Source organism: Doryrhamphus excisus, chromosome 14, assembly GCF_030265055.1.
Source record: "Doryrhamphus excisus isolate RoL2022-K1 chromosome 14, RoL_Dexc_1.0, whole genome shotgun sequence".
Taxonomy (NCBI): Eukaryota; Metazoa; Chordata; class Actinopteri; order Syngnathiformes; family Syngnathidae; genus Doryrhamphus; species Doryrhamphus excisus.
In genome coordinates, this window is record NC_080479.1 from 13,361,909 (window position 1) to 13,373,101 (window position 11,193).

General features: G+C 37.2%; 2 protein-coding genes across 2 annotated transcripts in view; one reads left to right on the forward strand and one right to left on the reverse strand.

The window, feature by feature from the left end:
• btd (biotinidase) overlaps positions 1–10,463 on the reverse strand; it is an 18,398-nt gene extending 7,935 nt beyond the window's left edge. Inside the window, exons 1-5 of the mRNA XM_058046630.1 lie at positions 10,074–10,463; positions 7,809–7,958; positions 7,484–7,635; positions 7,229–7,406; positions 6,614–7,138 (exon numbers count right to left, since the gene is read on the reverse strand). Coding sequence (XP_057902613.1) covers positions 6,614–7,138; positions 7,229–7,406; positions 7,484–7,635; positions 7,809–7,958; positions 10,074–10,328 — 1,260 coding nt within the window. The 5' untranslated portion in view covers positions 10,329–10,463. The remainder of the gene's footprint in view (positions 1–6,613; positions 7,139–7,228; positions 7,407–7,483; positions 7,636–7,808; positions 7,959–10,073) is intronic.
• A 45-nt stretch (positions 10,464–10,508) lies between these two features.
• Positions 10,509–11,193, forward strand: dmac1 (distal membrane arm assembly component 1). Its single transcript, XM_058046632.1, has 2 exons — positions 10,509–10,956; positions 11,033–11,193. Exons 1-2 carry the CDS (start codon positions 10,749–10,751, stop codon positions 11,095–11,097), a joined length of 273 nt encoding a protein of 90 aa, XP_057902615.1. The 5' UTR covers positions 10,509–10,748; the 3' UTR covers positions 11,098–11,193.

Sequence of the window (11,193 nt, forward strand, 5' to 3'; positions counted from 1 at the left end):
GGGGTTAGTATGTCGTTTTTTTCATTTTTTTCAACTTGCATTTATTGGTCTTTTCTGTCAAAAATAAAAGTGGAAACCTCACACACACTCAACAGGGGACCCAGAAGCATCCAAAAATGGCATAAAATGCCAGATTTTGAATTTGGTGATTTTTGAAAAAAACATAAGGGGTTAGTATGTCGTTTTTTTCATTTTTTTCAACTTGCATTTATTGGTCTTTTCTGTCAAAAATAAAAGTGGAAACCTCACACACACTCAACAGGGGACCCAGAAGCATCCAAAAATGGCATAAAATGCCAGATTTTGAATTTGGTGATTTTTGAAAAAAACGTAAGGGGTTAGTATGTCGTTTTTTTCATTATTTTCAACTTGCTTTTAAAGCACTTTTCTGTCAAAAATAAAAGTGGAAACCTCACACACACTCAACAGGGGACCCAGAAGCATCCAAAAATGGCATAAAATGCCAGATTTTGAATTTGGTGATTTTTGAAAAAAACGTAAGGGGTTAGTATGTCGTTTTTTTCATTTTTTTCAACTTGCATTTATTGGTCTTTTCTGTCAAAAATAAAAGTGGAAACCTCACACACACTCAACAGGGGACCCAGAAGCATCCAAAAATGGCATAAAATGCCAGATTTTGAATTTGGTGATTTTTGAAAAAAACGTAAGGGGTTAGTATGTCGTTTTTTTCATTATTTTCAACTTGCTTTTAAAGCACTTTTCTGTCAAAAATAAAAGTGGAAACCTCACACACACTCAACAGGGGACCCAGAAGCATCCAAAAATGGCATAAAATGCCAGATTTTGAATTTGGTGATTTTTGAAAAAAACGTAAGGGGTTAGTATGTCGTTTTTTTCATTTTTTTCAACTTGCATTTATTGGTCTTTTCTGTCAAAAATAAAAGTGGAAACCTCACACACACTCAACAGGGGACCCAGAAGCATCCAAAAATGGCATAAAATGCCAGATTTTGAATTTGGTCATTTTTGAAAAAAACATAAGGGGTTAGTATGTCGTTTTTTTCATTTTTTTCAACTTGCTTTTAAAGCACTTTTCTGTCAAAAATAAAAGTGGAAACCTCACACACACTCAACAGGGGACCCAGAAGCATCCAAAAATGGCATAAAATGCCAGATTTTGAATTTGGTGATTTTTGAAAAAAACGTAAGGGGTTAGTATGTCGTTTTTTTCATTTTTTTCAACTTGCTTTTAAAGCACTTTTCTGTCAAAAATAAAAGTGGAAACCTCACACACACTCAACAGGGGACCCAGAAGCATCCAAAAATGGCATAAAATGCCAGATTTTGAATTTGGTCATTTTTGAAAAAAACGTAAGGGGTTAGTATGTCGTTTTTTTCATTATTTTCAACTTGCTTTTAAAGCACTTTTCTGTCAAAAATAAAAGTGGAAACCTCACACACACTCAACAGGGGACCCAGAAGCATCCAAAAATGGCATAAAATGCCAGATTTTGAATTTGGTGATGTTTGAAAAAAACGTAAGGGGTTAGTATGTCGTTTTTTTCATTTTTTTCAACTTGCATTTATTGGTCTTTTCTGTCAAAAATAAAAGTGGAAACCTCACACACACTCAACAGGGGACCCAGAAGCATCCAAAAATGGCATAAAATGCCAGATTTTGAATTTGGTGATTTTTGAAAAAAACATAAGGGGTTAGTATGTCGTTTTTTTCATTTTTTTCAACTTGCTTCTAATGCTCTTTTCTGTCAAAAATAAAAGCGGAAACCTCACACACACTCAACAGGGGACCCAGAAGCATCAAAAAATGGCATAAAATGCCAGATTTTGAATTTGGTCATTTTTGAAAAAAACATAAGGGGTTAGTATGTCGTTTTTTTCATTTTTTTCAAATTACTTTTATTGGTCTTTTCTGTCAAAAATAAAAGTGGAAACGTCACACACACTCAACAGGGGACCCAGAAGCATCCAAAAATGGCATAAAATGCCAGATTTTGAATTTGGTGATTTTTGAAAAAAACGTAAGGGGTTAGTATGTCGTTTTTTTCATTTTTTTCAACTTGCTTTTAAAGCACTTTTCTGTCAAAAATAAAAGTGGAAACCTCACACACACTCAACAGGGGACCCAGAAGCATCCAAAAATGGCATAAAATGCCAGATTTTGAATTTGGTGATTTTTGAAAAAAACGTAAGGGGTTAGTATGTCGTTTTTTTCATTTTTTTCAACTTGCTTTTAAAGCACTTTTCTGTCAAAAATAAAAGTGGAAACCTCACACACACTCAACAGGGGACCCAGAAGCATCCAAAAATGGCATAAAATGCCAGATTTTGAATTTGGTGAGTTTTGAAAAAAACGTAAGGGGTTAGTATGTCGTTTTTTTCATTTTTTTCAAATTACTTTTATTGGTCTTTTCTGTCAAAAATAAAAGTGGAAACCTCACACACACTCAACAGGGGACCCAGAAGCATCCAAAAATGGCATAAAATGCCAGATTTTGAATTTGGTCATTTTTGAAAAAAACATAAGGGGTTAGTATGTCGTTTTTTTCATTTTTTTCAAATTACTTTTATTGGTCTTTTCTGTCAAAAATAAAAGTGGAAACCTCACACACACTCAACAGGGGACCCAGAAGCATCCAAAAATGGCATAAAATGCCAGATTTTGAATTTGGTGATTTTTGAAAAAAACGTAAGGGGTTAGTATGTCGTTTTTTTCATTATTTTCAACTTGCTTTTAAAGCACTTTTCTGTCAAAAATAAAAGTGGAAACCTCACACACACTCAACAGGGGACCCAGAAGCATCCAAAAATGGCATAAAATGCCAGATTTTGAATTTGGTGATTTTTGAAAAAAACGTAAGGGGTTAGTATGTCGTTTTTTTTTTCATTTTTTTCAACTTGCTTTTAAAGCACTTTTCTGTCAAAAATAAAAGTGGAAACCTCACACACACTCAACAGGGGACCCAGAAGCATCCAAAAATGGCATAAAATGCCAGATTTTGAATTTGGTGATTTTTGAAAAAAACGTAAGGGGGTTAGTATGTCGTTTTTTTCATTTTTTTCAAATTGCTCTTATTGGTCTTTTCTGTCAAAAATAAAAGTGGAAACCTCACACACACTCAACAGGGGACCCAGAAGCATCCAAAAATGGCATAAAATGCCAGATTTTGAATTTGGTCATTTTTGAAAAAAACATAAGGGGTTAGTATGTCGTTTTTTTCATTTTTTTCAAATTACTTTTATTGGTCTTTTCTGTCAAAAATAAAAGTGGAAACCTCACACACACTCAACAGGGGACCCAGAAGCATCCAAAAATGGCATAAAATGCCAGATTTTGAATTTGGTGATTTTTGAAAAAAACGTAAGGGGTTAGTATGTCGTTTTTTTCATTTTTTTCAACTTGCTTTTAAAGCACTTTTCTGTCAAAAATAAAAGTGGAAACCTCACACACACTCAACAGGGGACCCAGAAGCATCCAAAAATGGCATAAAATGCCAGATTTTGAATTTGGTGATTTTTGAAAAAAACGTAAGGGGTTAGTATGTCGTTTTTTTCATTTTTTTCAAATTACTTTTATTGGTCTTTTCTGTCAAAAATAAAAGTGGAAACCTCACACACACTCAACAGGGGACCCAGATGCATCCAAAAATGGCATAAAATGCCAGATTTTGAATTAGGTGATGTTTGAAAAAAACGTAAGGGGTTAGTATGTCGTTTTTTTCATTTTTTTCAACTTGCTTTTAAAGCACTTTTCTGTCAAAAATAAAAGTGGAAACCTCACACACACTCAACAGGGGACCCAGAAGCATCCAAAAATGGCATAAAATGCCAGATTTTGAATTTGGTGATTTTTGAAAAAAACATAAGGGGTTAGTATGTCGTTTTTTTCATTTTTTTCAACTTGCATTTATTGGTCTTTTCTGTCAAAAATAAAAGTGGAAACCTCACACACACTCAACAGGGGACCCAGAAGCATCCAAAAATGGCATAAAATGCCAGATTTTGAATTTGGTGATTTTTGAAAAAAACATAAGGGGTTAGTATGTCGTTTTTTTCATTTTTTTCAACTTGCTTCTAATGCTCTTTTCTGTCAAAAATAAAAGCGGAAACCTCACACACACTCAACAGGGGACCCAGAAGCATCCAAAAATGGCATAAAATGCCAGATTTTGAATTTGGTGATTTTTGAAAAAAACGTAAGGGGTTAGTATGTCGTTTTTTTCATTTTTTTCAACTTGCTTTTAAAGCACTTTTCTGTCAAAAATAAAAGTGGAAACCTCACACACACTCAACAGGGGACCCAGAAGCATCCAAAAATGGCATAAAATGCCAGATTTTGAATTTGGTCATTTTTGAAAAAAAACGTAAGGGGTTAGTATGTCGTTTTTTTCATTTTTTTCAACTTGCTTCTAATGCTCTTTTCTGTCAAAAATAAAAGTGGAAACCTCACACACACTCAACAGGGGACCCAGAAGCATCCAAAAATGGCATAAAATGCCAGATTTTGAATTTGGTGATTTTTGAAAAAAACGTAAGGGGTTAGTATGTCGTTTTTTTCATTTTTTTCAAATTGCTCTTATTGGTCTTTTCTGTCAAAAATAAAAGTGGAAACCTCACACACACTCAACAGGGGACCCAGAAGCATCCAAAAATGGCATAAAATGCCAGATTTTGAATTTGGTCATTTTTGAAAAAAACATAAGGGGTTAGTATGTCGTTTTTTTCATTTTTTTCAAATTACTTTTATTGGTCTTTTCTGTCAAAAATAAAAGTGGAAACGTCACACACACTCAACAGGGGACCCAGAAGCATCCAAAAATGGCATAAAATGCCAGATTTTGAATTTGGTCATTTTTGAAAAAAACGTAAGGGGTTAGTATGTCGTTTTTTTCATTTTTTTCAAATTACTTTTATTGGTCTTTTCTGTCAAAAATAAAAGTGGAAACGTCACACACACTCAACAGGGGACCCAGAAGCATCCAAAAATGGCATAAAATGCCAGATTTTGAATTTGGTGATTTTTGAAAAAAACGTAAGGGGTTAGTATGTCGTTTTTTTCATTTTTTTCAACTTGCTTTTAAAGCACTTTTCTGTCAAAAATAAAAGTGGAAACCTCACACACACTCAACAGGGGACCCAGAAGCATCCAAAAATGGCATAAAATGCCAGATTTTGAATTTGGTGATTTTTGAAAAAAACGTAAGGGGTTAGTATGTCGTTTTTTTCATTTTTTTCAAATTACTTTTATTGGTCTTTTCTGTCAAAAATAAAAGTGGAAACCTCACACACACTCAACAGGGGACCCAGATGCATCCAAAAATGGCATAAAATGCCAGATTTTGAATTAGGTGATGTTTGAAAAAAACGTAAGGGGTTAGTATGTCGTTTTTTTCATTTTTTTCAACTTGCTTTTAAAGCACTTTTCTGTCAAAAATAAAAGTGGAAACCTCACACACACTCAACAGGGGACCCAGAAGCATCCAAAAATGGCATAAAATGCCAGATTTTGAATTTGGTGATTTTTGAAAAAAACATAAGGGGTTAGTATGTCGTTTTTTTCATTTTTTTCAACTTGCATTTATTGGTCTTTTCTGTCAAAAATAAAAGTGGAAACCTCACACACACTCAACAGGGGACCCAGAAGCATCCAAAAATGGCATAAAATGCCAGATTTTGAATTTGGTGATTTTTGAAAAAAACATAAGGGGTTAGTATGTCGTTTTTTTCATTTTTTTCAACTTGCTTCTAATGCTCTTTTCTGTCAAAAATAAAAGCGGAAACCTCACACACACTCAACAGGGGACCCAGAAGCATCCAAAAATGGCATAAAATGCCAGATTTTGAATTTGGTGATTTTTGAAAAAAACGTAAGGGGTTAGTATGTCGTTTTTTTCATTTTTTTCAACTTGCTTTTAAAGCACTTTTCTGTCAAAAATAAAAGTGGAAACCTCACACACACTCAACAGGGGACCCAGAAGCATCCAAAAATGGCATAAAATGCCAGATTTTGAATTTGGTGATTTTTGAAAAAAACGTAAGGGGTTAGTATGTCGTTTTTTTCATTTTTTTCAACTTGCTTCTAATGCTCTTTTCTGTCAAACATAAAAGCGGAAACCTCACACACACTCAACAGGGGGCCCAATAAGCACCCCAAAAACAGCAAAAAACAATTTTGCACACCCTTAACGCACACGTACATACATACACACACATATGTAATAGAACAATATATACCACAGTCTCCTGACTGTGTGGCCTGCGCGCTAACCACTCGTCTCTGGTGCAGGTGCAGCCACATACACACACACACACATCTAAAACCGTAATGAGAAGGCTGAAAACACAACTCCTATGCTCCGACTACAAAAATATTCCATTCATAAATGAGGAATGCTACTTGGCAATCACGGTCAGGTCTGGAACCAATTAACCTCCATAAACGAGGGATTAGTGTATATCTTAAGAATGAAATGAAACTTCGATATACCTAAGTTGTGGTGAATTCCATGCCCAAGAGTATTAAGGCAGCACTAAATAAGGATGGTCATACAATCTATACTGCTGTCCAAGCTGTACACGGACTACTCTCAAGTTTAGTTTCAAGATGTAATAAAATAGTTGAAGTGTGTCCTACCTGCACAGCATAACGCCCATTGACAGTATGAGTGCCAGCAAAAGCTCCCAGTGCGTAGAGCTCCTTACTGCCCCTCTGTGGAAAACGCTGGAACTGCAGACGACAGCAGAAGGAGCCGTCACACACCTCCAGGTCACCGTTTGTGTCGTTGAGGAGGACAAACGTAAAAGGATCGTGCATCATGGAGGAAGTAAAGGTGGCGGAGGATGGCGGCGATGAAGCACAGCTGTCTTGCTGACAAAATCCAGAGTCTGTTGCCCTCCACTTGACCCCACTCGGGTCCAACACGGGGATCCTAGCCACAATCAACCGGCCCTCCTCGGGGTCCCCTCTCTGCGCGTGATGGTAGGAGGCCGTTAAAGGGGTGTAGATGCCACTTCCTGTCATGATGAGTCGGTCGTTGCGAACGTTGGCGGCGAGCAGCGTGACATTGGCACCCAGGCTGACGGCCCGCTGAAACTGGATGGTGTCGAGGAGGGGAAGCTGGTTCATCCAGGCTGTGGGGAAGATCAGTTGACGTACACCCTGGAGGATGCACATTAAGGGACCATGTATGTAGACAAAAGTATTGGGACATCATGGATTCATCCATGAGTGCTATAGTCCACTTCCTACCCTCTCCAGCAGGGTGATCGTGGGCTCGTGGAAGAGGATGTCAAAGCAGGTGATGAGGCCAAACCTCCCAGCAAAAGGTGTATCGAACGTTACGATCTCTGGCTGCGGCGGTGTGTCAAAGGCCCCTTCAAAATAAAGGTTGTGTTTATGGTAGCGTGCCACCAGCAGTCCATCTGACCTATATGATGAAAAATAAAGATTTTTCCACACAGGTACAGGATGTAGATTCTTCAAATGACCCGAAGTCCTTCGCACCTGAAAACCACGTTGGTGTTGAACTGCCAGTGTCCATCTGAGGGACAGGAAGAGGCGGGGTCTGGCATCAAGGGGCAGGGCTGCAGGTCAGCCATGTTGGCTACCACGTAAAGATGGTGGCGGCGAGCCATGCAGCTCAACTGCCGGAGAACCTGGCAAGTGTGAGAACAACTCGTGTTTACATCAGTGGGTTTCCGCATCCCTCCAAGGAGAAATGACAAATGAGATTGACATTTTAATATTCTTCAGCAAAATGAAGGATGTAAGTAAGAGGATGTACAGTAGCTTGGGGTTTCCAAGTCTAACTTTTGTGCTATGAAGTCACCTCTGTATTGTTAAATCTGCTATGCTCTGTGCAGGGGTTCCAGTGCTCCTCTTCAGGGTCCGGAATGGTCTCCAGGTAGCCAGAAATGGACGAACGGCTGAAGTTAAAGCCGTGAAGACCATCCTCTGGAAACACCAGGATGTGGGCACCCTAAAAAAAAAAAAATAAATAAAAATCAGAAGTCAGTGTCGTAATGAGGTTCAGTTTATTTATTGTTACATTCCACTCAAGAGGAAACATTGTGATTTATTTTGTATGTAGAGTGCCATGTATGCTAATGTTAACATGCTAATACCTAGCATGTTAGTGCTTAATGTTTATATAATAGTCTACCAATAAAAATGGCTAAAAATTCTACTGTTAATATTAGCATGCTAGCAATGATAATGTTAGCATGCTAGCAATGATCACAATAGTATATTAACCCACTAGGATGATAGCAATGTAAATATTAGCATGCTAACACTTAGCATATTAATTCCAGGTGTTTACGTATGTGTCTACCTGTGAAACGGGCTAGAAATGCTGCTATACTAATATTAGCATGCTAGCAATACCGGTAATAGCGGTAAGTGATTACATAAGTGTCTGGCTATGAAAACAGCTATAAATGCTACTATGCTAATGTTAGCATACCAACAATGTTAATGTTAATATACCAATACCTAAAAACTAGCATGCTAATGTTAGCATGTTAACACCTGGTGTGGTAGCACTCAGTCTTTCTACTCAGTATCTGCCTATAAAAATGGCTGAAAAGCTATGTAACACTCAAGCAATATGAACATTTGAATGTTAGCATGCTAAAAATGTTAATATACTAATACAAAAAACTAGCATGCAAATGTTAAATGCCTGTTAACACCTAGCATGCTAGCACTCAGTCCTTCTATTAAGTATCTATCTATAAAAGTGGCTGAAAAACCTATAACATGCAAGCAATATGAAGATGTTAATATAAGCATGCTAACAATGTTAATGTTAATATGCTAATATAAAAACTAGCATGCTAATGTTAGCATGTTAACACCTAACATGATAGCACTCAGTCTTTCTCTTAAGTATCTACCTATAAAAATGGCTGGAAAAGCTATAACATGCAAGCAATATGAAAATGTTAACGTTAGCATGCTAACAAAGTTAATGCTAATATGCCAATAAAAAACCAGCATGCTAATGTTAGCATGTTAAGACCTAGGATGGTAGCACTCAGTCTTTCTATTAAGTATCTACCGATAAAAATGGCTGGAAAAGCTATAACATGCAAGCAACATGAAAATGTTAATGTTAGCATGCTAACAATGTTAATATGCTAATACAAAAAACTAGCATGCTAATGTTAGCATGTTAACACCTAGCATGGTAGCACTCAGTCTTTCTATTAAGTATCTATCTATAAAAATGGCTGGAAAAGCTATAAGATGCAAGCAATATGAAAATGTTAATGTTAGCATTCTAACAGTGTTAATATTAATATGCTAATATAAAAACTAGCATGCTAATGTTAGCATGTTAACACCTAGGATGGTAGCACTCAGTCTTTCTATTAAGTATCTACCGATAAAAATGGCTGGAAAAGCTATAACATGCAAGCAATATGAAAATGTTAATGTTAGCATGCTAACAATGCTAATATGCTAATATAAAACTAGCATGCTAATGTTAGCATGTTAACACCTAGCATGGTAGCGGTCTTTCTATTAAGTATCTACCTATAAAATGGCTGAAAAAGCTCTTTACTATGCAAGCAATATGAAATGTTAATGTTAGCATGCTATCAATGTTAATGTTAATACCGTCATATCTGCTAAGGTCCATATCGACCAACCCTACTAGAAATGATAATATGCGATATACTGGAAAGGTTAAATGTCCCTGAATTTTGTGACAATTTTGATTTTTGGATCACCCCCAAAATGTAATCAGTTCTTCTGAAAATGTGTAATTCATGAAAATTTCATCCAAATCTATTGAGAACTTTTCAAGTTATTTTGGACACAGATCAACACGAACAAAATCATAAGCACTTTGCTGAGATAATAACAGTCCATATTTTTTGCCAAGTCAAGTAAACTTGAGGGGTCTCTCGGTTCACAGTCAAACATCTTGGTTAAAGTTTAACTTTTCACTGTCAGCAAAAAAAAAAAAGAATCAAAAGTTCTCCCAGCTGGAATAAAATATATTTTCTAAATAAATTCCCCTCTAATTGAATGAATTAGCCTGCTAAAGGTTAATACAGTATTGCTATCCACGTGTGGTGCATACCTGCTGGGCTGCTAGGGCAGCTTGCTCCTCGTAGATGTCCAGGTTCCTCTGCATATGTCGGAGAGCATTGGACCGAGACAGGGGGGTAAGGGGGTCCGGGTTCAGTATCACACGATGCTCGTACACAGCTGCAATGTATGTGGAATCTAAAATATGTGTGTGACCAAAACCTGGCGTGAAAGTAAACGTCCAAACGACTGTAAGCGTGACATGTAGCAACATGGCTCCGGGTCTGTGATTGTCAAGTACACTCATTACGTACACCTGCACCGTCTACTAAGAAACCACAAGTTCACTCGGAAATGTAGTTACTTATAATATAAGTAATAAAGATAATAACGATGTGACTGTACGGACGTCAAATCTCCCTGAAAAAAACATGAATAGTATTTATTAAAGTAAACGTAAACAAAACCTTTATTTTGAAAGTGCACTAAAGGAAAAACCCACTGGTGTCACCGGAAGTACAATACAGTTCAGCCTTGACGGTGTCTCCTCTTTTTTTGGACGAACAAACGTATTTTGTAGTAAATATAAAATGGAAATTACATACATTGTCTGACCGCTAGTTATAAAGTTCACTCATCTTTTAAGCAACTGTCGTTAGCACTTTAGCAACGTTTCCGGAGCTATCATTAGCTTTACGTTAGCTTTAGCACCCGCACTATTAGCAGCATGGCGACACCAGGGACACCAACAGGAGGAGAGAATCCACCTATGTCCCAGTCTATGCAGACTTTTAAGAACTGCTGGGGCTGCCGCCTCATCTCCGGCGGTGGTCTGATCCTGTCTGGGGCCTACGTGTACCATGCCGCCCGCAAAGTCATGCGTCTTGGCGGCCCGACCTCTATGGGCACAGTCGCCCAGATAACATTTGCAGCAAGTGAGTGGACGCCATTACAACATTATCATGTTAGCAAATACGGTGCTTGAAAAATACTTTTTTTTTTAACTATTAGGTTTGGCGGCATGGGGAGTGGTTATTATGGTTGATCCTGTGGGGAAAGCGCAGAAGAAGACGTGACGAGCCAGCGTGGACATGGACAATGTTGGGACAAGGATACAGTTTGAAAAGGAGACAAATGTATCTTCACATTCTATAAAAGCAATCATATAATTA

Excerpts from the sequence above, each read along its gene's own strand:
- dmac1 (XM_058046632.1), top strand. The coding sequence starts at position 10,749 with ATGGCGACACCAGGGACACCAACAGGAGGAGAGAATCCACCTATGTCC. Across the intron at positions 10,957-11,032 it reads CCAGATAACATTTGCAGCAA|GTTTGGCGGCATGGGGAGTG; the intron begins GTGAGTGGACGC and ends TTTAACTATTAG.